Below are 25550 nucleotides of genomic sequence, written 5' to 3'. Positions count from 1 at the left end.
AGAGCAAAAGCACGAAATAAACTCCTACTCATGTTATTACATCTGCTTTTTGGTGAACTTAGGTGACTGAAAAAGTTACCGGCTACCACTTTGCACTTCATCACACAATGTAGAATATTTTACTCCCTGGCATGCAACAATACACAAGACTCAAAAGCTTCTGCTCATTCTTAATTCCAACTGAATCCGTGTAAACTAGGAGACGGGAGAAAGGAGCTAAATCAAGACAAGAGGATCTTTCAATTCTGAAGGTTTGTTCTTCATCATAACAAATTAAAAAATCTTGAAACTGTTGTTGCCAATGCTAGTTATTGTGGTTTTTGTCCTTCCTTTGTTTTTAGGTGAATGCTTTCATTACACAGGATAAAATGGGTAAACAGAATAGAGAAAAAGTGAAAGAACTGGGAACAAAGCAAAATCTGGAGTCATGGTTACAGTACAAAGATAAACCCAAAGATAAGGAACCAATACAGGCTCTTCCTCACACAGCGGCCGTGAATAAGTCATCAAATCCTCCGGGTAATCTATTGTACCGGCTCTAAAGCTGGCCAGTGACACTTCCTTAGGAGATGCTCTGACATCCCTCCGACAGAAGATGCTGTCGAAATGTAAAAAGCCGGTTACCTAGGGAAATCGGCCAAGGAATGTCAGGAGCTCGAGGCTGGAGACACACCCCGGGGCTGCAGCACAAAGTGGCCTGGTGGTGTTAAGGCCGTGGACAATAATGGAGAGAGTCCAGTACAAGGAAAACAAAATCTGGCCAGAGACTGGGATCACTAAAAGGGCACTCAGGAGTCAAGCAAGATCAGAAAATGGTAGGAAGAGACATGCAGGCGTCTTGCCAGGGGCAGGATCTGGCTCTGGGCGGGCAAGCCCAGTTGAAGACCGTCTGAGGCGGGGCAGCCTGGTAGCGTTAGCTCCACCGCATCGGGGACTGTCCGGTTCCCTTCGGCCCCAGCCTCCGGAGGCGCGGCGGGACGCGGCGAGGTCCGCCGCACCGAACCAGCCCTCGCCTTCCTGCTACTGGTGTCCAGGGTCCCCAGCTGTTTCGGGCCCGCTCTAGCCGTCCTGCCCGCATCCCTTCATCGCCTCACCTTCCAGTCCCTCCATCGCGCCACCTCCTCGAGCTCAGCGAGACTCCTTCAGCAGCGCCCGCCACCGCCCAGCTCTGGCTGTAGCAACCCAGCCGCACCTCCCACCCGCTAACATTCCGAGCTCCCATTGGTTCCGCAACTGCGGGGGCGGGGATCCGTGGGGGCGGGGCCGCGGCGGAGGCGAGGTTCCTGCGGTCTCCTCCTGGCTGCCACCCCTCTCCGTCTCTCCGGGTTACTCTCCAGGGAGCCGGGAGCCGCTTCAGGTTGCAATCTGCGACGCAACGGCGCCTTTGTTTGACTCCAGCCTTGTTTTGCCTCATACCTTATCCTCCTATTTAGAGTACCTCAGCACCTCATGGGCTCCGCTTCACCAGTTCCTCAATCAGTCAATGCCTCTGACTTCTAGCCGCCATCCCTCCCAGTGGATACTTCAAGCAGGCAAGCAAACCAAACAAACGCCCAGCACGCTTGCATGCAGCAATCTCCGTTTTCCGGTCTTTGGTCGCATGACTTGACCTCAGCGTATCCCCTACACTTGGTCTTCACACACAGCTTCATAGGTTAAGACACTTTTTTTCCAGAGAAATCATACTTTCTATCTGCGATTGTGGAACTGCGATTGCTCTAAGCCCTTGAGAACAGTTTCCTCACCATGAAAGCTTGGGCCAAAAATTAGAAGTGAAACCCAGCCCTCCCTCTGTCTTCTACTCTTGGCCTACCCTGGCCCTATACTTTATCATCCATAAACCAAAACAGTCGCCTGGCCTGACAATGTTTGATCGGGGAAGTTTGAGTTGGGGAATTAACCTACAACCTGACAGAATGAGGCCCGCCCGTCTCTAACAGAGTTCAAAACCTCCTGAAGATGAAAGTAACTTCAAAACTAACTCAGACCATTTTAATGGTTTTGCTTACAATTACCAGAACTACATTTCTTTGAAAATTTGATTTAGCAATCGTAAACAAGCTGTACTGTTTGCTGACTATAGCGTATCTACTGGCAAGTTACCAGTATTAATGTGTTGTCCATAACAAACCTCGGATTAATGTTATTGTTAATCTGTTTAATTGAAGAGTTTAACTTCATATCTAACTTCATCTACTATGAAATCAGTTACCTTCAGGAAGCAGGATTCCTCCTACTCTCCACTCACATGAAGGTATGTTTAAACAAGCAAACACTTGAGGGGGCATCATCTCTTACTGAGAAGGTGCTCCAAGTGCATTTGAATGTGGTAGAGTCCATCTGTTGTGTACAGCCATGTAAAGACCACTTCAACCATGCCTCAATGACTCCGTCCGCCCTTCCCTGGTTCCCCTGGCTCTTCTGCTCCTCTGAGATCCTGGGCCTCCTTGGCCAACCCATAGCCTTGCAGGCAATAAGCTACTCTAGACTGGGTGCTGCGGAAAGGTCCTTTTTCTTCCTTAGTGCTACTAAGGCAAAGGTAGAATTTTTGGTTGGGAGGGAAGGCCTTTTAAAAGAGCATTAAGGAGAAAAAAAAGCACACAGAAGAAAATACAAAAATAGGGAAGCCATTATTTTACAAATTACAAGTTCTTTCACTGAAGGCAAGACGAATATTGAGTTGGCTGATACCTTATTCGGCATAAAATCTGCAGTAACATTAAAAATAATAAAAATAGCATTAAAGAATAAATCATGTGAGGCATGTTTTAGGCCATTTTCATATATTCACAAATCTTCAAAAGAAATCTACAAAGTAGATACTACAATCTTCATTTATCAGAATTAAAATGTTCATTTTCTAGATGTCTCAGAGCAATTAATATTTTGTCAATATTTGTATTATTAGTGGATGGTAGAACTTGGCTACACTCTTGTCTGTTAAATTCTAAAGCCTATGGTGATTTGATTGGGCTCCTCACTCCCTTTCCTTGCCTTGCCTTTTATTATAGCTGCCTCAAGTGTAAACCCAAGCGTTCAGACATGTTGTTTAACATATATTTGAGTAGGCATTTCTATTGTGAATCTTAATTCTCTAAAACATGATTGCTAGTCTTCCCTACAGGTATCTCCATAACTTTTATGCTTTTGGTCTCTTCCTAACTTTTATGCTACAGCTACTCTGGGTCCTGCAGCTTTTCCCTGATTCTGACCCCTGAGTAAAGAGGACTTCTTCCTATCTGCCTTCAATAAGTTCTTTCCTCTGCCACCTACATACCTAGCCTGAGAGTCTTGTCTTGGCACTGTATCATGACATTACTTCCTCTCCAGTCTAGTCCATTTTTCGGCATGCATTCATTCAACAAATGTTTGTTGAGTACCTTCTATGCTTCAAGTCCATTTTATCACTAGCCAGTTACTCAGATGAATGAAACTCAGCTTCTTTTCATGTTTTTAAGCACTTACCTGTACATAATTTTTTTACCTGCCATGTGATCTTGTTAACTGAAAATAACATTTATAGATCAATAAGAATTCGAGATCTTCTGACCTCCTTATCATACAAAAAGGAAAACAAACTTTCAGAGATGTTTCTGACTTGGTCAAGATCACAAAACTTGTACTTAATTGAAATAGATATTGTATCTGTGTTTTATTACATCATACCTTGCTTCTTTCCATTTTGCATTATATTGCTTTCAACCACCATTCCCTTAAGCAGATCCACATCTATTCTGCACATCCCAAAAAGCTGAGCAAGCTGCATATAGCTTCTTGTTTCAAAGCTCCAGTCTCTTAAATCCCACACGAAATTCAAGTCCCCTTTTAGAGAAAGCCATTGGTTCTCATTCAGATCATTTGCAGAGCACAACTAAATGAGATTCTGAGTCTCGGTGAGAACTCAGTTTATCACCTCCACTATGTAGGACATTTCTTCCTTCCATGACCAGAAGAGGAATAACCTACCACAATTTAGCATATAAAAATAATTCATACATTTGGTAATCATAAGAAAATGATAATTTTCATCAAAAACATAAGAAAATATTTCCCTTAAAACAGTTCTAGAGGGAGGAAGCATATTCTGAGTTGGCTCTTGCTAGTTTTATTTGAAGTAAAAATAAAATTTTCTAAGTATTCAGGGGGAAAATAGTGATAGTTTCTCATGGCCTGGAATAATCAGAAAGCATATAGGTAGGCTGTCACGGGTGAAGATTTATTGAAGGAAAAATGTCCTAGACAAGAACCATCAAGAAAAGAAAGAGGGGCTTTAAAAAAGTGAGGAACTTAAAGCAAACTTTACCTACTACATTGATTGAAGGGCTATTCCATTCATAGTGTGATAGCAATTATTCTAGCTCTATGCTTCCCTACTTTCAAACTAATTTTCAGCTGCAAAAAGATCGTTTTTTTTTTCAAGTTTCGGCTATGATCTTGCCTATCCATCCCTTTGCATCACAATTTCAAATCTTAACTAAAAATCTATTAACCAAAATGTTTTTTGAGGTCCTCTCTAGACTAGTCCATTTTTCTGATGCATTCTTTCAACAAATATTTGTTGAGTACCTTCTGTGCTTCAAGTCTATTATATCACTAGCCAGTTACTAAAATGAATGAAGCTCAGCTTCTTTTCTTATGTTTTTAAGTATTTGTCTGTGCATATTTTTTTTACCTGCCATGTGATCTTTTTAACTGAAAATAACATTCATAGACCAATAAGAAATTGAGATCTTTCAACCTTGAGTACAACACTGCTCTAGGCACAACAGAAAGCTTCAAAGAAATCTCTCTGATCTCTAGAAAGTTAACATCTAGTAAAGGAAACCGTGAGCAAGACATAATACAGGGCAAAAGAGTTGTTAATAGTATTAAGTTTTAGATGTTGTGGTACAGCTTATAAAAGCAATTGGTTACAGGAAGTCATTTACATGAATGGAGCAATTTTAAAGGTTTTTTAGAAGTAGAACTTAAATTGTGTTTTGAAGAGTGTCATAGGATAGGTAGAGATCACTGAGGATGAGGGAAACATGGCATAATCCTCCTTAAGAAAATGATGCAAGCCTGGCATGTTTTGGGACAATCTAAAGAAGCAAGGAGAATATTTGTATCTATTTTGGTTCATGTGTAACATTTGTTTCTCTTTACATTATACAGCACAAGCATTATGGCTATATAATTTATATCTTTTTAATCTTAGGGACAAAGTGTTGAGTTAATGATACTCACTAACACACAGTACATACTTCAACTATCCATGCCAAGGTATCTCTTTTATTTTCTTTTTATTATTTGTCATTCATCCCCTATTTTAACACAATTTACCAGCCTCCTCACTATAGGCACAATTCTATTACATATAGATGTCTTTGGATAGGTGTGATTCTTTGAAACCCATATGGTGCTGTTTTATATATGCATCTGTTTTTAATTTACATAAATGACATTATTCTATGACTTTCATTCTGTTTGTAATTTTAATTTTTAATTAATTTTCATTATTTAATTTTTAAATTTAATGTTTTTTGTCATTCATTCAGAGATTCATCCATGCCACTGTATGAAATACAAGTTTATTGCTTCTGATGTTGGATAATAGCATTTTACCGTATGCATACACCACCACATCTTACTTACTCATTTCTGTAGTGATGGGCACTGAGTTGGTTCTAACTGCTGCTACAATGAACATCTTTGTGCTTGTCCCCTTATGAACCTGGGCTCAAGTTTCTCTGGGATGCATCCTTGGAATAGTTTACTGGATCATATTCACTTCCACTAAGTACACCTAGATTTCTCTCTACAATAGCTATACCAGTGTACATTCCCATCAGCAGTGCAGAGCACTCATCTTTCTATGGCTCAGTAATAGCTGACTTAGCTCTAATTTTTGAATCAAGAGTTGGTCTTTTCTTCATATACTCGCTAATTCAGATTTGACTTTCAATGAATTGCCTGGTTTTGTATATTGAAATTCTCATCTTTTTCTTATGGATATGTAAATTCCTTGTGTATTCTAGATGTTGACCCCTGCTAATTTCAATTATTTAAAAAATCTTTTTCCAGTTTGCCAAATACTTGATAATTTTGTCTATGATACCTTTCACTGAACAGAAGCCCATAACATTAATTCTATAAAATCTGTCAATATATTTTCTTTATGAATTGTGCATTTTTTAATTAAAGTTTTCTTCACTTCTAGATTATTGATGGTATTTGCTCACATGTTTTTGTATTAATGCTATCCTTTTTATCTTTCTTAATGAGGTTTTCAACCCATCAGGAGTCACCTTTGTATATTATATGTGTTAGGAATCAACTGTATTCTGCATATAATGAGTCCATTTTTCCAAAACTATCTCTAAACAGAAAAAGTAAATATAGACATCACAGAATTACAAATACAAAAATATTATGAACAGCTTTGTTTCTATAAATGTAAAAACTCAGAGGAAATGGATATCATTCTGGATAAAATTAAAAATTGTGACAAGAAACTTGAGTAGAATGAAAACTGTTAATAAATTGAAATGGTAAAGACATCTCTTCACTTTAATGCCCTAGGTGGAGAAAGATTTGCAGGTGAGTTTTACCAAACTTTAAGACACAGATAATTTATATTGTGTCCACATTTTCAATAAAATTTAAGAAGAGGAAAAGCTTATAAAAGCTTATAATTAATTTTTTAACATTAGCATAATTCTGGCTCCAAGCAATATAAAAGCAATATATGAAAAATTATAGGATTGTCTGTGTATTGCATATACAAAAGTCATAAAAAAGATGTTAGCAAACCATATTCAACCAAATTATTATTAAATAAAGTCTATACCAAGAATGAAAGTATAGTTTAATATCAGAAAATACATCTATAAAATTTTAGCTTTTTTCTACTATTTTCTGTTTAATCAATAAGAACAATTGACAAGCAATGAATTCTGCATTTGAAATATTTATGATACATTCCAGTGACAAGTTTTGTTATTCTTTGTATTGCTGAATTCACCAAAGATAGGTATATATGATTAATGATGGTGGAAAAAAGAGGGTTGGTATTGACAAGGAAATGTGGTTGGTGTCTAGATAATTTGTAGTAATGCTATTTTATTAATTGTACTCCTTCTAAAAAACAACCAGTTTGGGTGGGGAATGGATAGGCAAAAGATAAAAATGTATTTCTAGTTTTAAAGACAAAATTCCCTCTTGGATGATTCTACATATTTAGGCATTCATATCTTAATTTGAAACACATTTACCTTGTAACTAGCTTTGTGGTGCATCTGACACTGCAGCAGAAGATTGGCAATAGGCCTGGAGAAAGGGATACAGATAGACTGATGTGGGAGAAGGGCTCTGATTTACAAGACCAGAACACAGCATGAATCCACTGGAGGCCTGAATGGTAGTGAACACAGAACAGAGATAGGTGGATCTGCAGAGGCCACTAACTGTTCTGTTGTTCTCAGAAGAGTATTACTGATATATACCTGAGCATATGGCTGTGGAATAAAAACTCTACTCCCCAGTCTTTCTTGCAGCTAAGTAGTCCAGGTGACAAAGAATTCATAACTTCCATGTGCATAATTTTTAAGCATCTTTAAAAAAAAGAAAGGGTGAGCCATTCTCCTTTTTGTTCTCCTCTGTTGGCTGGCATTTGGGCATGATGCCTGAGGCTGGAATAGCCATCTTGGACCATAAGGTGACTTTGGGAATAGAGTCCATTCATAGAAGAGGTAAAAGAGTGAGGAAGCATGGAGCTCTTGTATCTGGACCATCAATCTCTAAATTTATACGAGGGATAGAAATAATTTTATCTTAAGCATTTTTTTTTGAGAGAAAAGAAGAGGTAAGGGGGATTGTTCTACATTTATAGCCAAACTTAATCCTCGTAAAACAGAGATTTAGATACAGAGGTAAGAAGACAACAAAAACTGTTTTTCCTAGTTTATTTTGTGTTGCTGGGTAACTCTAAAAATTTGCATAGGTATCAATACCCAGAACTGTTTTGAGAAGTTGTGCACTTCAGCTTTGTCCAATTTTGCCTGTTGTCTCCAGGACAGCCAAGTGTTTTCGGATGCATCTATCCTTTTGGAGGAAAAGAAACAACAAAACAAGAGAAAACTATCAAAAGTCCTTTCCCCCTTACTTCATTATTAATCATAGCAGCTTCCTAGGGCCTTGAAAACTTGCTTTAAAATGCTATGAAATATTACAAATATTATATAATGTTGATGATGATGTCAGGGTATTTATACTAAAGACAAAGAAAAATTATCCTATTATCAAATCACCTAAATAAATATTTTGACACTTATTCATGGTTTCAAAACCCTTATGGTTCTTCTTAAAGAACCGTATTAATAAAACAACCAGATTATTTGGTTTCTGCAGCTGCCTTTTAATGGAAACAGCAATATGAGAAGTCACCCTATAAACATATGCTAATTAATAATATAATTGGTTACTTCGTTTTACTTTAAGAAAAATCTCCAGTTTTTATTGTAGATACACATGTAATTAAAGTTATGTGTTATTAGCTATTTATACAAATGCCATGTTTGCAAACATAACATTCTAGAAAAGTTGCTCGCTTGCATTTTTTACATTGAAAATATACCATTTTATGCATTTATGTATTGATTTCTTACTTAGAATGTATATCAAAAGTATGCACCTGGCATATTGTCTATCTAACAATTGTCTGCTTGACGTTTCTAAGAGGCAGAGTTTTTTAAGCCTATGTACATTTATGTTTCTTAGCAGCTAATGGATAATCAACAAAACAGAAATAAGAATCTCCTCTGGCTCTGTTTTCAAAACATAATAAAGTTTATGCTTTCATAAGAAAATAAATTCTAGGTACAAAATATTATCTAAAAACATTAGCGTTCCTTAAGTTATATGCAAATTGTTTATATGAATTTATTTATAGAAAATGAATTTAAATATAATTTAAAGGAACACTAATTTTCAAACAGTTTGAATGTTGTAAAAGACTATAGTGGTTATCAGTCAGTTTTTCTTTGAAACTTCTTTGAAATTTCTCTAAAAGTAAGAGAGCTCCTAAACCTTTGCAGTGCCTCTGTTGTTATTATGAATATTAATGGCCATTCAGAAGTGAAGGTTGTTGTTGCCTTTCCAAAATCTCCCGTTCTGGAAGGGATGTTCACCCCTACTATTGAGAATGTTGGCTGATGATCTATAACTACTTCTGCAAAGAATTGCCCTTCTCATAAAGGGTACTGCCATATCTGAGAGGTTAAGACCCTCCTCTCTGATGGGAAGCTCACAGCCAATGACTAACAGGCAGACTCCATTGATTCAGGCTTGCCTGAAGTTGGTCTTCACGTAAGACTACATTCTTGCTTACCTTTCTTCTCCTGCCCTCAGGACCTAACTTGCTGTCCTCACTCAAAGGGAGCTATTTTTAAATAAATAACTGCCACAAGAATCCTGTCAGCTTCTGAGAAAACTGACCTAAGACTCCTTTACAAAGCGGTAATAGCACCAATTGAATGGCCTACTGCTACTATTAAATGTTATTCGATCCCATGCCCAGCTATACTTTTGGTCTGAGATGAAAAAATTTGCCCTGACTTTCACTGCTCTCCTGAATTACATTCTTGAAACCAAGAATGTAAAATACTGATGGCAATATGTAAACAGACTGCATTTTACCCCTGGAGATGTCTAAGAGCTCATAGTAAATAAACAGATCATCAACTATCTATTCAGTACCTTTGACAGTAATTCTCTGCATTTTCATAGAACATTATTGTTTTTAAAAGCTTAGTTTAATCCTTCAGTCAATGATATTCAATAAATATTTGCTAAATGACTGGATAAATATGAGTGAATGGTTATGGTCTTCAAAACAGCTAATTTAGGTAAGCAGAGAGGTTTTATTTAGCTCCTAATGGTTATGGTTAATATGTTATTATGCACACCATTTCCCATATAGACTCATGTGATAACCTACTTGTGAAGTAGGTGTTATTCTTTCCATTTTTATGTTGTAGAAACTAAGGTTTACAAATAAATAGTATGTAATGTTAACGATGACATCAGAGGATTTATACTAAAGACGAAGAAGAAAAACTCTCCTATTATCACTTACATGAATATCTTGGCACTTCTTCATGGTTTTAAAAACCTTATGGCTCTTAAAACAATCAGATCCTGTGGTTTCTGAAGCTGTCTTTTAATAGAAAAAGCCGTATGAGAATTCACCCTACAAATATATGCTAATTACGAATATAATTGATTACTTGGTTTTACCTTAAGAACAAGTGACTTTTTCAAAGCTACAGTTAGTAAGTGGCAGGGTTGGATAATGAAAATAAATATTCTGACTTGAGATCCCATTTGTCATAACATAACTGCTTTTTCTAGTTGAGGACACTGAGTCTGTGGAGAATGACAAAAGGGAAGATCCTGGATTTAAGCTCTCTTGAGTTTCAAATCATAACTGATAAATTGTCCTTAAACTGAAGTAAAAGCAAGCCATTTGAGTTATACTTTGTTTCCCTCAATGACAGAATCAATGCATGATGGATAATTTTATGTGTTGACATAGCATGGTCATGTAACCAGAGATTTGGTCAAACATTATTCAGGATGTTTCTGCGGAGGTGTTTTGGGATAAGACTGACATTTAAATTTGTAGACTTTGAATAAAGCAGATTACCCTCCATAATATAAATGGGCTTCATCCAATCAGTTGAAGGCCTTAATAAAATAAAGACTGACCTCTCTCTGTTCACAAACAAGTTCTATCAGCAGATTGCCTTTAGGCTCAAACTGCAATGCTTCCCTGGTTCTCTAGCCTGATGTGCTAACCCTGCAGATTGTGGACTTAACAAGCCTCCACAGTCATATGAGCCAACCAATTCCTTAAAAATAAATTTCTCACTCTTTCTTTCTATATATACATGTCCTGTTGGCTCTATTTCTCTGAGGAGTTCTGAATGCTTACCCTGTGCTTGCAATGCTTACCAAGGTAAGTAGGCCACCAATTCCTGGAAAGCACAAAGTACAAACAAGAATATGCTCTGAAAGAATGTGCAACCTTAATATGACCTGTGTCCTTATTCAAATACCCTACTGTCTGTTTCTAGTTGGATGTCTCCTTTATTCCCATCCTATTTTCAGAAGTAGCTACTTTATCTCTTAGTATAATGATAATTTGGACCCTGCAGATAGAGACAAACTCATTGCCTAGTTTCCAAAACACAAAAAATCTTTAAAAGAATTTAACAATCTTCTCCTACAACAACTTTACTCTGGAAAGACTCAGAAAGGTTTATTAAAAGGCTATTCAACAATGAGTTGTTGGTTGGCTAAACCAAGGACTGGAACTCGAATCTTCTACCTTCTGACCCTTTGCTCTTCAAGCTGTATTTTTGTGCCTTTTTGTATACAAATTATTACATAGTTCAGTTTAGGAATTGTCAGAATAAAAGCTTTTCCTCCCAGGGAACTTAAAATGTAAATAATTGAGCAAGAATGTATGAAGAATATGGTAATAATACGTAATAAATAAATATCATATTGAATATAATTAAGGGCCAAATGAAGACTACAGAAAATAAGTACTAAATATTCTAATTAAAGAGGTTATTATGGGTTTCTTTACCAGGGAAGGATTAATGAGCAAAACCAGGCACTGAAGATGGAAGTCCTACAGTAGTTTATAATCTAAATGATGTAATAAGATATAAAAATGATTTAAAAATACATGCTTATGCAACCAACACATATAATGCCAGAATGAAAATTCAGGTCAAAAGAAGCAGAAGAGTTACATGCAAAAATGTCCACATGTCTTAGAATTAGGGTAGTTTCCTGTAGGAGATGGATTTTGTATTTTTTGTTCTTGAAGGCTGTGTAGGATGATGACAGGCATTTTGAGCAAAGGACTGATCATAGGCTGAACAAAGGTTAAAAAAGCAGGCATAGTAATGTTACTTTCAGAAAATAATAAAAATATGTTTAAAAAATGGAAAATTAATTTCACAAGTTTGTACTGAGCACTTATGTGAGAAATACAAATTGTTATCTCGTGATTACATGCTTTCTGACATTTAAGATTGTCTCAATTGAGAAGAACTAATGAGTTATAAGATCTCTTTATCAGAGATTAGGAAGTGTTCTGATTCTTCAGCAAATTTTCCCTAAAACTTATTTATAAAAAAGCAATTTATGGTGAGACTTGGGATTGGATTGAAGACAAATTAGAAAAGCAGTATGACTTCATATTTTCCAGTTTGAATGATTAAAAGCATGGCAATTATACTAGGAAAAATAGCAAAATTGGCAAAGAAGTTTGAAACAAAAATATATGTTTGTTAATATATAAGAATAAGAAACCTTACAAAATGAAAAATAAAGCCAAATATTTATGGTATTTTCAGTAATAGATGAGATGTATTTGACAAAGAAAAACTTATTTGTGTTGCTTTTTTAGAAATGAATGGTTAAGGTCATTTTTTTAAGAGATATTTCCACAAGCAAGATTATGAAGATTATGAAGAACTAAATGTTTTGGTGCTTTCTGACTAATTAATTAACTACTTGTATATGGGAAATTATAGAATAAAGATAATTGTTGGGGAAACCAGCCCCGCACCACCCAGTGTGTACCCCAAGTCCGGCAGAGACAAAGGAGCTAGAAAGAGACAGAATAAGCGTTTAAAATGTGGGTCCAGGGGACAGGAGCATCAGAGCCTTGCTCACGGCCCAGAGCTCTCAGGCTCTGCCCAATTTAATGGTTTACAAGCTCTTTGTTCTTAGGGCAGATGGGAGGGGGAGGAAGGGATGAGGAAAAGGATTAATCAGTGAAGGAGAACTCGTGAGTCATTCGATAAGATGTATAGCAGTGGTGGTTTCTGTCAATTTCCTTGAGCAAAGGCATGTGTCTAAACTACTTAAGATCTTTAACTTATTGGGACTGAAATCGGTGGGAGCAGGCTTCAGGAGGAGCCAAGATGTTTGATTATACCCCACTGCTTCAAGGGAGTGTTATCTCCCTGAGCAACCTGTGGAATGCCGCTGAGTGGTTATGCTCTTGGGGCATAAAGACATGAAGGCAATAAGGAGACTTTTCTCCTCAGAGGCCACCCATGGCTTCCCATGGGTGTCTCACACAGGCGAGACCAAATCAACTGGCACCCCAGAAACTCTCTTTTCGACATGTCCCCCTTTTTTGTCTTTATTAATTTTTTTTTATTAATAACAGCCATTGCTACCATGGCTTGTTCACGGTGTCTGGCTTCTCTCCCAAGGTGCCGTCCGCATCTGAGACTAAAAACAAGCAGCATAAACAGACACAAACCAAAATAAAATTTGCAATTGTTGATCCACGTATGGTTTTAATCCACTTTAAGGGATTGATATTAGAAAGGCCATCAGCGGCTCCAGCAAGAATATCAGCTCCAGGTAACAGGGTAAGATAAGCCTGAGATGCCTCAACTTGCTTTTTCAGTTTATCAATATCTAATGTTAAATAATCTTCTTTTCCTTGTACGTGACATCTAAACATCTCCCAATGGTGTTCAGTGGCATTATAAGAGCTGGGAGTAATATAAAAATCAGAAGTATTCCCATCACATTGCATTTGACTTCTATGCTCCAAGCTCATAATCCGATCTCCCATCCAAATTACTGTTTGATGGAGATCATTAATCTGATTTGCCAATTTTTGATCTATTTGGCTTTGGGAATTCCAAAGCTTAGAAGAATTTTTCTGCCAACTATCCACAAAGCCCATAGTTTGAATAGAAGAGTGCAAAGCAACACCAGCAGCAGCAGTAGCTGTGACAGCTATAAGGCCCATGATCATAGCTATTAAAGTAAATATGAATCTCTTTGATCTATTAAGTATTCCTTTTTAGTACCTCAGTGATAATATGTATGGAGGGAGAGGCCTCCCAACGTCTATTGAGGGAAACAGGTATCCAAACTCCTTCTTGGGCCTTAACCAGTAAAATGCTATTATCTTTCTTAAAGGTGGAATTAATGCAGGTAAAAAGATGACAGTTGAGGCATGATATGGTTTGAGAGTCAGGTAGGATATTAATTTTTCCCACTGCCAACATAAAAGGATGTTTAACACAACTCTGCAATGGGACAGTCCGATTAGGGGTCATGACTACAACAAATGGAAGTTTTTTACTATGGATCTCTGTTTTATATTCTCCTTTCCAAATCCGAATTGGGGTTTGAGCCATCATTAATTTCCACAATTCTGGATGTTCTGGACTTATAATTGGATCAATCATTTTGGAGCTTGGAGGAACCATACCATTCTCCTCCCACTTAATAGGGTAATTTGTTTCAATTCTTCTATATAATTTTGGTGCATTATCTGGGGAGTCATTTGCAAAAGGAGTCCCTCTACAATCTTCGTGCTGTCCAGTATAATTTACTGCAAAGTGTCCCCTAGGGGTCCAATCAATGACGATTCCATAGGAATTATTTTGCAGTACAGCAGCACTGTTTGCAATACAATCTTCCTAGGTTAGCACCTCTAGCTTTCCAGACCATTTAGTGGCCTTCCTAGGGCAGGGCTTCTTATTAGGTTTAAATTTATTAGTCTGGCAATGTGTCATAACATAGCCATGCTCAAGGTATTTAATAGTGTCCAAAGATTGAAATGTTCTTCCACTGATTGCATGAATAGAGGCTTTTGATCCATTATGTGCAGGGACATAAACCATCCAACTTTGTTTATCATAATTTAAACATCTTGCTGCCGGCCCCAGGCAGATGGGAGGAAAGCGATAACCAATGGAAACATTCATTAACATTCCTTCTTCCTCTGGATGAGTAGGACCTCGGTTATCTGTTGTTCCAGGCATCCAGACACTGTCCTTAACATTAACCTCCACCTGGGGGTCTAACCATGTAACAGGCCTAATCAGTGGTGGGAATGGAATGTATACCCAATAAGTGTAATTTTGATCTGCCTCTCCCTTAATAGGTCTAATTGCTGCTTGACATTCTGTATTAGCATTTTCATAAGCAAGCAGCTGAATGATCACGTTCCTAGCATGAGAATCCGAAATAGCCTTTTGAGCTGTGTCTTGCAAATGGGCGATCAAATCTGGATAAGCCTCCCTTGGACCCTGTTGAACTGAATTAAAAGAAGGATAAGTAGTACCAGGGTCGTGAATTTTTTCCCAGGCTCTTAGGCATATGAGGTCAACCTGTTCTTTGAGAGTTGTTATTTAAATTAAACACTCTGCTGTGGGAAGTACAATATTTTTGCAGTTTACAGATTTTATATTCAACGTGTCATATCTGACTCCAAAGACACAGTCGTGCTGAAATATCAACTTTACCTCTGATGCTTGGTCTCTTCCCCATGCTTCATGGTAATTTCAATGTGGAAGTCAGACTCTTTTTTTGTATTCCCTAAATACTGTTTCCATAAGCATCTGTATGTAGAGTAGATCTGTAAAAACTGCCTCTTAAGAATAGTACACTGAAAATGCAAGTTCTGATCATGATACTTCAAAACTAAAATGTTAAAGACATAGTTGAAGACTCTAGTAGAAGCCTTCATAATTTGATACAAAACAACTATTAAATCTTGATTTTAAATAACAAGTTGTTTAACCAACTCATTACACAGTGAAATTAAAAGCATATACTAAAGCCAACTCAGAAATCATTAGCATTCGTTATCATTAGAAAGTTATATTTTAAATTAAATCACATCTTTGAATTTTTAAAAATATGGATAAAAATGAAAAAAGTATGTCTCCTTTGTTGTTTTAGATATATTTTCATGTAGATCATTTACAATATTCAAGTGAGTCACAGAACTTTCCACATCTTGGTCCAATAGTTCACTCTTACACAGCTGAGAGTCATCTAGGCAGTCGTATCCTGATTTGTAGGAATGTAATATATAAAATTGAATGACATTTAATATTACATGTTTTCTAGCTCAGAGAGTAAACATAGGATAAAATAGACTAAAACACAGAATACAGACTAATGTGGCAAAGTTTAATACATGTTGTAAATTTTAGAAAATGAGGATTCTATAAATTGGTTAGATATGAACATCATATTGAAATTAATAGGATTTAGAAAAAAAAATTTTAACATTTATTTTAAGTTCAAAGGTACGTGTCCGGGATGTGCAGCTTTGTTACATAGGTAAATGTGTGTCAAGGGGATTTGTTGCATAGACTTTTTTTCATCACCCAGGTATTAAGCCTAGTATCCATTTGTTATTTTCCTGATCCTCTCCCTCGACTCGTGCCCAGGGTGCATTGTTCCCCTCTATATGTCCATGTGTTCTTATCATTTAGTTACCTCTCACTTATAAATATGAACATGTGGTACTTGGTTTTCTGTTTCTGCATTAGTTTGCTAAGAATATTGGCCTCCAGTTCCATCCATGTCCCTGCAAAGGATATGACCTCATTCTTTTTAATGGCCACATAGTATTCCATGGTGTATATGTACCACATTTTCTTTATCTAGTCTATCATTGATGGGCATTTGGGTTGATTCCACGTCTTTGCTATTGTGAATAGTGCTGCAGTGAGCATATGTGTGCATGTGTCTTTATAATAGAATGATTTATATTCCTTTGGGGGTATACCCAGTAATGGGATTGCTGGGTTGAATGGTATTTCTGCCTTTAGGTCTTTGAGGAATCGCCACTCTATCTTTCCACAACGGTTGAACTTATTTACACTTCCATCAGCAGTGTAAAAGTCTTCCTTTTCTTCCACAACCTCACTAGCATTTATTGGTTTTTTTTGACTTTTTAATAATAGCTGCAGGTTACTCTGCAGTGAACAGCAAGAAATAAGTATTCAGACAATTACAGCTGAATGGGGTGGGGAGTAGCTAATGGAACTATTGAAGGGTAATGGAACTATTGGAGGGACTCCCAAATCCAATAGTCTGGTTTGCAGACATGACATACCCATGGGGACCCCAATCAAGTAAGGTGCATTATCTAGCAGAGGTCCTTGATGTGGTGCAGGTTATCTGCATGGGGACCACTGGATGGCCTCAAACATATCGACAGTCCCTTCTTGGACAGCATATAGGAAGATCGTTTCATTAGAAATCTCAGTAAGATTAGTAGTAACAGCAGAAATAAAAGTCAAGTTTGCGAGCTTAGCACCCCTTTTAGGCTGATAGTAAAGATACTCCTGAAGAATGAGAGTAATACACTTATCTAGGGCCAATGTGGAAAAACAGAGAGGAGAATTGCTAGACAATAAAGTCAAGGAGTCATTAAGTTTGATCCATCCCAAATTTTCAGGGACGGGGTAAGACAGGGGCATCCATGGACCTCCCTCCCAAGAAGTATCATTAGATGACAAAGGCGGGTCAGCATCCCACCATGTAATAACATTGAAAACGGGGATTCAGAACATGACTCCAAAAAACATGTTCTTGAGCTGAGCCCACCTGGCAAAGAACAAGAATTACCAGCCGTGTACTTTCTCAGAAGCTTCACCAATTACTGCCAGATACATAAGAAACCAGTTCTCTGCAGTTGCAGGGGCTCCCATGGCTGCGAGCTGGATAGTTGCCTGTTGATCCAATTTCTTTAGCTGTCCCCAGGTAATGTCAGGTGCCTTCCGACTCATCATCATCATTGTTGGTCAATTCTCCAATGACAGCTCCTTCATCATCAGGAGGGGGTTGTTTGGTGGTCTCTAACTAATAATATGGCTTCACTCATTTTATGGGGATTCACTCTAATCCTGTAGTTTGTGAAACACAAACCGCACCTTGACTCCGCTGCAGTGCCTCATAAGGTTTCTCCCAATTCCCTGTACAAATGTCTCAAATTAACACCTTTCTTTTTGTGACTTCAACTGGCTTCATCCTACGATCAATAGCCGTCCAGGCATCTTGTGCAATATTCAAAATATTGAGAGTAAATAAGACCATTGCTATCTGTTCTCGAGGAGAGAGCCCCATATTCCCCCTTTGTGTTTATATAAGATATACTTTAAAAGCTCAATGAGCTCGTTCAACAATGGTCTGACCGGTTGAGTTATAAGGAATACCAGTTTTGTGTTGTTTGTGCCAAAGTTGCGATGCATATCCAAATCGAGTGCTAAGATAGCAAGGACCATTATCAGTTTTCATAGTTTGTGGAAGACCCAAGGTCATAATAGTTTAAAAAGATGAGCAATTGCATCTTTAGTTTTTTCTCCAGTTCAGGGAGTAGCATGTGTCAGGCTCATATAAGTGTCCACGGTAATGTGGAGAAATTTGAAGCGTCCAAAGGGTGAATGCTGAGTAATATCAGTTTGCCAGATAGCATTAGGTACCAGACCTCGTGGGTTGGCCCCAAGTCCCAATGAAAAAGAGGAGAGAGAATGCTGTTGGCAATCAGGACAAGTTTTAATAATCATGCGAGCTTGAGCAAGTGTCAAAGAAACTGCTGTTTAAGACTGTGTGCATTCTGATGAAAAAAGGAATGATAAGCTTGAGCTCGCAAAAATGCAGGAGAGTCTGCAAACGACATATGTGGTCGTACCAGAGCATCAGCTCGAGCATTCTCTTCTGATAAGGGACTAGGTAGTCCAGAATGAGAGTGAATATGTGTGATGTAAAGAGGGTGATGATGGGCAGAGAAGAGCGTCTACACTTTGAGAAATAGGGTTAGTAGGGGTTCATTAGTAATACCTTTCAGATGTGTGAGATCTAAATGAATAATACTATACATCACATAATTGGAATCACTATATTTATGTCTTGGTGAGAGAAAGTTTGTAAGGCCAATATTAGGACACCTAACTCTGCCTGTTGTGTAGTTGTGAAATGTTTGTGGATTTTTTTTCTGCCAGTTTGCATGGCATCTTGCCACACTATAGCTGCCTTTCCCATTTTTCCTGAAGCATCTGTGAAGACTGTAGTAGCATGAAGCAGGGCTCAGAGGCAACAATAGATACAATTTAACAGGCACAGTTTATAAAAAGTTCAGGAGCTTAGAGGCCGGTAAATGGAAACTGATATTACCAATAAAGTAAGCCATTGCGACTTGGCAATCAAGATCACAAGCTAAGAGGGTATGAAATTGTTTCTTGCTTAAAGGTAGGAAAAGAGTAGCAGGGTCATATCCTGACAATTGGACACAACGTCAGTGTCCCTTTATGAGAAGAGAAGCTATTAAATCTGTAGTCTTTTGCATATGTTTATAAGGGTTATGAGACAGGTAAAGCCATTCCAAAGGAGAGACATCTGTTCCAACTTGCCCAACCATCCCTGTAGGGCTATGAGGGGTATTAAAGATAAAAAGATCTATAGGTCTGTCAGAATCTAAATGTGAGACTCACTGTTGGGCCAAAGCTTGCTCCACAGCGTTAAGCTCTGCCTGTGCTAGTGGAGAGAGGTCTCACAGCAAATTTAAAGCAGGGCCACCTTTCAAGGTGTCAAAAAGATTAGTCAAAGAATTTGTGGGAATGCCTGAATAAGGGTGTATCCAATTAATCTGTCCTAGGACTTGCTGTAACGTATTAAGGCTTAAGTGCTGTGGGAGAATTATTTTTGTAAGTTGCGACCTAAGAGTAGTAGACAAAATAAGACTTCCTAAATAAAGCCACGGAGCCATCAGCTGAATCTTTTCTTGTGCAATAACAAGACCATACTGTGACATATGCTGTACTACCATTGCATAAAGTTGATGCAGTAATGACTGTTGCTGAGCAGCTATCAAAATATCATCCATATAGTGGAAGATTTTTGCCTGGGGGAAGGATTGACACACAGGAAGTAAAGCTTCATGTACGTAAAGCTGACATATAGTAGGGCTATTCATCATCCCTTGGGGCAGAACTGTCCATTGATAGCGTTCAACTGGCTGCTGATTATTATAAGTGGGAATGGTAAAGGCAAATTTTTCTCAATCCTCAGGATGCAAGGGTATGGTTAAAAAAAAAAAAAAAAAAAGACAATCCTTTAGATAATTACAATAAGAGGCCAGTCTTTGGGGATCATAACCGGAGACGGCAATCCTGGTTACAAAGGTCCCATAGGAAACATCACAGCATTAATAGCATGGAGGTCATACAATAACCTCCATTTTCCTGACCTTTTTGGAATAGTAAAAATAGGAGTGTTCCAGGGACTGGTAGTAGGCTCAATGTGGCCAGCATCTAGTTGTTCTTGTACTAGACATTGAATATGCTCCAGTTTTTCCTTCTTAATGGACCCCTACTCCACCCATACTGGACTGGTAGTTTTCCACTTGATTTTGATAATTTTCAAAGGAGCAGTGGCCCCTACCAAAAGGGCGGTGGGACAGAGAGGTTTAAGCCCCCCTTTTCTAGGGCATCTTGTCCCCACAGAGAAAATGGAATTTCTAAGATAAAGGGCTGAAGATGGGCGACCTTGCCTTCCCGACCCAAAAGTGGAAGGATATGCCTACTTTTTAACTGCTGTTGATACCCTCCAACACACATGATAGAACATAAGGCAGGAGAGGAAGACCAATCTGAAGGCCACTGTTTTTTAGCTATAATAGTTTGATTGGCCCTGTGTCAATAATTCCCATAAAAGTAACTCCATTAATTGTTACTTCCAAGTATGGACTATGAGATGACACTAAACTACTTCAAAAAACTTTCATGCCTGAGTGGCCAAATCCTGAAGCCCTGTGGTCTCTGTTGAGCATTACCTTGAAGATCAGGAATAAGAATAATCTGAGCAAGGTGAGTTCCTTTAGAGATGGTGTGGACCCCTGACACCTGTGCCATAAGTTTTAGTTCTTCTAAATAATCTGAATCTGTAACTCCAGGGAAAATTTGAATTCCTTTAAGTGTACTAGAAGACCTTCCAATAATCAATCCAAATGTCCCTCTGGGTAATGGGCCATAGATCCCAGTTGAAATCAGCTGGACCCCATCTTGCTCTTTAAGCACCATGTCCGTTATGACTGCGAGGTCCAGCCCTGTGCTGCCAGAGGTGGTGGAAGAGAGGTCATGGATGCTACTTCTGGTCCTGACTCGGGAGGGAAAGCCATCCCCCAAGTTTGGAGATTGGTGTTCCTCCATGGACTTTTCTGGGTGCTGAAGGTCTCACCCCTTTTCCCGTTTCCCGATAATGGGTTTCCTTCCTTATCAAATTTTGATTTGTTAGCCCAGTGTTTACATTTACCGCATCACTGGCATTCTTTAGTGGGTATTTTAGGGGCCTTTGATTTCTCTGGGACTCCCTTTTGTCGGCATTCTTTGGCCATATGCCTAGTTCAACCACAATTATAACACGTGGCCCTGGTAATCATTTCAGGAAAAGTCTGAACCAGATGAGTTGTAGTGCCTACATCCTGGCACAGTTCAGTAAACACACCAATTTCAGTGGCAGTGGCAGTGGCTCGGACTGGGGTTGTTGCTGCCTGACAGTCCTTATTTGCACTTTCAAAAGCCAATTGCAACATAAGAAGTTTGGTGGCTTCAGGATGGGGTACCTGTCTTTCGATTGCAGCCAGCAATCAGATGATAAATTTGATGTATGTTTTTGTGGGACCCTGTCTAACTATCACAGAGGAACCCTGGGATTGTCCCATGGGTATTCTCTTCCATGCCTGTATCACCAGCTGCGAGCATTGAGGAAATAGATGACTGTGCACCTGAGCCTGAGCTAAAGCAAAAGGCCCTGTTCCCAATAGCATATCAAGCTGTATTGGGATATTATTATCCAAATTTTGCAAAGATTGCTGCATGGCTAGATCACTATACTCACTCCACCACACAGTATATTCAGCAGCTGAGACCAAAACTTTTACCAGAGTTTTCCAATCATGCAGAATCATCTCATAACCATTTCCCAGAGCCTCAACCATCCCGAGTAAAGGATGAATGTACACCATTTTCGCAGACACTTTTTTTTGACTCCTTAAAGACAGTGACAGGCCAGCTTTCATGCTGTCTCCTGTTATTTTGAACAATGGCAGGGAATGCACCAAAAAGCGCCTCAGGGTCTCCCTAAGTCCCTCCTGGAGGCATCTCTCTAGTAGGGAAGTTTGTCGAGGGGATGCGGCCACCCAGTCATATAGATAGATGTTCGCTGGCTGGAGGTCTTATCCAAGAACCGTCTCTTGGGTGGCCTCCAATCTCCTCAAGGTGGGTGGGAGATGCTGTTGCCTGAACGGGGCCAATGGATGAAGGTCTTCTTAAGGGTGGAGGAAAAGAGGGCAATGGCTTTTCTATTGGGGGAGGAAAAGGCTCTGGTCCGTCCTCATCATCGCGAGAAAAAGTCTCTTCTTTATGCTGCACTGAAGGGAATAAAGTGGGGGGAGGAGCCCCTCCCTATTGTTCTTGTTCCTGTGTTTCCTTTCCCTGTAAATCTTCTGAATTCCCTTCAGGTGAAGAAAATGGGCGATCTGACTGACTACGATCTGGAATATAAAGAGGGTACAACGCAGAGCGTACCAGACTCCAGGTGGTCTGGTAAAATTGCCCCGCTCAAATCCTCTTTTCAGGCAGCATCCCACCTGCTCCCATAACTCTAATGTTCCTTGATCAGGGAACCAAGGGCATTCCTGCCAAATTAAAAGCACAAGCTTATGCAAAGCTCCAGACTCTACCGTGAACTGGATAGCCTTAAGTAATTGTTGCACTGTTTTAAAAAATACTTTCTGCTTTTTGGTCAACTCCTAGCCCATGGTAACCCAACCCCTAGTATTATACGGGTTGGTCCTGTCCTGAAAACGGGTCGGGACTGTCCCTTACCGGTATTCCCCGAAGACTGGTGAGTCATCCTACTCCATGCGTTTAACTTAAAGGCAATCATGTCAGGGTCACCACTTGCAGGTTAGTCTGCAGTGAACACCGAGAAATAAGTATTCAGACAATTATAGCTGAATGGGGTGAGGAGCAACTCCTCCAAGGGAGTGCTGCGAGCAATGAGGAAAAAGACGGCCGTCCACCTGAGCCTGAGCTAAAGCATCTACAAAGATGGATCTAAAAAGATCCGTCTGCCATGTATTTATTGAGAAGGTTTGTTGAACTACAATTCAGGCAAACAAGAAATATCTACCAGGTGGCTATTTGTGCTCAGGTCATGAGACGCAAATGGCCTTGTTTATTACATCTAAAAACACTCAAACCACATTCTTAGGTGTTGTGTTCAGCACTCCTTATCACACATCCTGTTCCTTGTCCTGTTTTGAGAGTCAAGGAGTTACAGTCTCATGCACAAACAATATGCACACAGTGCCTCAGCATTTTTCCATGCCTCGACCTCAAATGCCTTGCACATAAGCTTGAATGTGTTGTCATACACTCCCCACAAATAGCCACTCTGATTAGTGTGAGATGGTATCTCACTGTGGTTTTGATTTGCATTTCTCTAATAATCAGTGATGTTGGGCTTTTTTTATGTGATTTTTGGCTGAAAGTATGAGAAGTGTCTTTTCTTTTGAGAAGTGTCTGTTCATGTCTGTTGCCCACTTTTTAATGAGATTGTTTGTTTTTCTCTTGTAAACTTGTTTAACTTTCTCATAGAGCTGGGTATTAGACCTTTGTCAGATTAGATCCCATTTGTCAATTTTTGCTTTTGTTAGAATGGCTTTTGGTATCTTCATCATCACATCTTTGCCAGTGCTTATGTCCTGAATGGTATTGCCTAGGTTTTCTTCTAGGGTTTTTATAGTTTTGGGTTTTACGATCTTTAATCCATCTTGAGTTGATTTTTAGAAAAACTAATAAAAAGATTGAGGCTAATAATGTTTCATGTTACTTTCTTTAATAAATGTTGAATTCACTTTTATTTTCTCTTATCTGACTTGTCTTTACCCTTTCTCAATCCCTCATTCTCTTTACCATTTCTCAATTTCTTAAGGCAAAAATTTGAATTGGCTGTTTGCTTAACATCAGCCTTCAATGTAACTTTGTACTGATATTAATAAGCATTGTCTGAAATTTCAGAAGGCAATAAAGTCAGCAACCACTCCTGGAAATATTATCTGGCTGGCTGTGTTTTACTACAAAGGTGGTTAGTTGGATATTCAGTAAATTAAAGGGAATTGATGTAATAAAAATAAACAGCAAAAATGAAAACAGTGACAGAAATCTCAAATTTAAAAAGCCCATTCTCAGCCAGACACAGTGGCTTAAACTTGTAGTCCCAGAACTTTAGGAGGCCATGGCAAGAGGATCACTTGAGCCCAGGAGTTCAAGACTAGCCTGGACAACATAGTGAGATCCTGCCTCTACAGAAAAAAAAAATAACTGGGTATGGTGGCACACACCTGTAGTCCCAGCTAGTTGGCTGAGGTGGGAGGATCCCTTGAGCCTAGGAGGTTGAGGTTGCAGTAAGCCATGATGGCACCACTGCACTCTAGCCTGGGCTACAGAGAAAGATCCTTTTTTTTTTTTTTAAAGTCCATTCTACAGCATTATTAAAAAGACAAAAGAAAGCAAGTGAAGATGTAGAGAAAAGGGAGTCCTTGTATACTGTTGGTGAGAATGTAAATTAGTACAGCCATATAAAAAATAGTGTGGTGACTCTTCAAAAAGTTAAAAATAGAACTACTGCTACCATATGATCCAGAGGATATGAAATAGATATGTCAAAGAGATATTTGCATCCCCATGTTCATTGCAGCAATATTCAAAATAGCCAAGAAATGGACATTGTTTCCAACAACAGATGAATGAATTTTTAAAATGTCGCATATATACACAATGGAATATGATTAAGCCTTAAAAATAGGAAATTCTGTCATTTGTGACAGCATGGATGAATCAGGAGGACATTATGTTAAGTGAAATAAGCCAGGCACAGAAACACAAATACCTAATGATTTCACATATTTGGAGTGTAAACATGTTGAACTCAGTGAAATACTAAAATCGTGGTTACCAAAGGCTGAGGGGCAGGGGGGAAATAGGGAGATATTGGTCAAAGGACAACATTTAAATTAGGATGAATAAGTCCAAGAGAGCTGTTGTATATCTTAGTGACTACAGATCATAATAATATATTGTATATTTGAAAATTGCTGAAACAGAAGATTTTAAATGTTCTCACTGCAAAAAAACATGATAATTATGGGAGGTAAGGTATATGTTAAATAGCTTGATTTACTCATTTTACAATGTATACATATTTCAAAATATCATGTTGTACACTATAAATATATACAATTTTTACTTGTCAATTTAAATAAATATTTAAATTCTAATAAGTACATGCATTTCTGATAAAATAGTAATATAATCATAACTGACTCTCGTTACTTATAACAATGGAAAGCAAGGTCAATTTTATAGGGCTGGATGAGAAAAAGTGATTCGCATGGAGAAGTAGGGAATGGTGGCTAGGCCTTTGGTCTCTAGAGCAGGGTTTGGCAAACTACAGCCCATAGACCAGCTGCCAATAAAATGTTATTGGAACACTGTCATCCACATTAATTTATAAATGGCTGCGGCAAAGCTGAGTATTTACAACTGAGATTGCATGGCCTATAATGCCTAAAATATTCACAATATAAGTTGAAGGAAAAGAACAACAACTAAATAACTATAGAAATAGTTAAAGCTAAAACTCAGTAAATAAATTTA

At 38.4% G+C, this 25550-nt stretch overlaps 1 protein-coding gene and 1 long non-coding RNA gene across 4 annotated transcripts in view; one reads left to right on the top strand and one right to left on the bottom strand.

Annotated features, from left to right (window-relative positions):
* Positions 1 to 1214, bottom strand: part of ZC2HC1A (zinc finger C2HC-type containing 1A) — a 53512-nt gene extending 52298 nt beyond the window's left edge. For all 3 annotated transcript variants that reach the window (XM_008956669.4, XM_003831286.4, XM_055116676.2), the window contains exon 1: positions 1095 to 1214. In XM_008956669.4, the coding sequence (XP_008954917.1) occupies positions 1095 to 1110 (16 nt within the window). In that variant the 5' untranslated portion in view covers positions 1111 to 1214. The remainder of the gene's footprint in view (positions 1 to 1094) is intronic.
* A 53-nt stretch (positions 1215 to 1267) lies between these two features.
* LOC134730984 (uncharacterized) overlaps positions 1268 to 25550 on the top strand; it is a 39762-nt gene continuing 15479 nt past the window's right edge. The window contains exon 1 of the long non-coding RNA XR_010112975.1: positions 1268 to 2254. This is a non-coding gene — a long non-coding RNA (uncharacterized LOC134730984). The remainder of the gene's footprint in view (positions 2255 to 25550) is intronic.

Source organism: Pan paniscus, chromosome 7, assembly GCF_029289425.2.
Source record: "Pan paniscus chromosome 7, NHGRI_mPanPan1-v2.0_pri, whole genome shotgun sequence".
NCBI lineage: Eukaryota > Metazoa > Chordata > Mammalia > Primates > Hominidae > Pan > Pan paniscus.
This window is presented reverse-complemented; position numbering and strand designations above follow the sequence as displayed.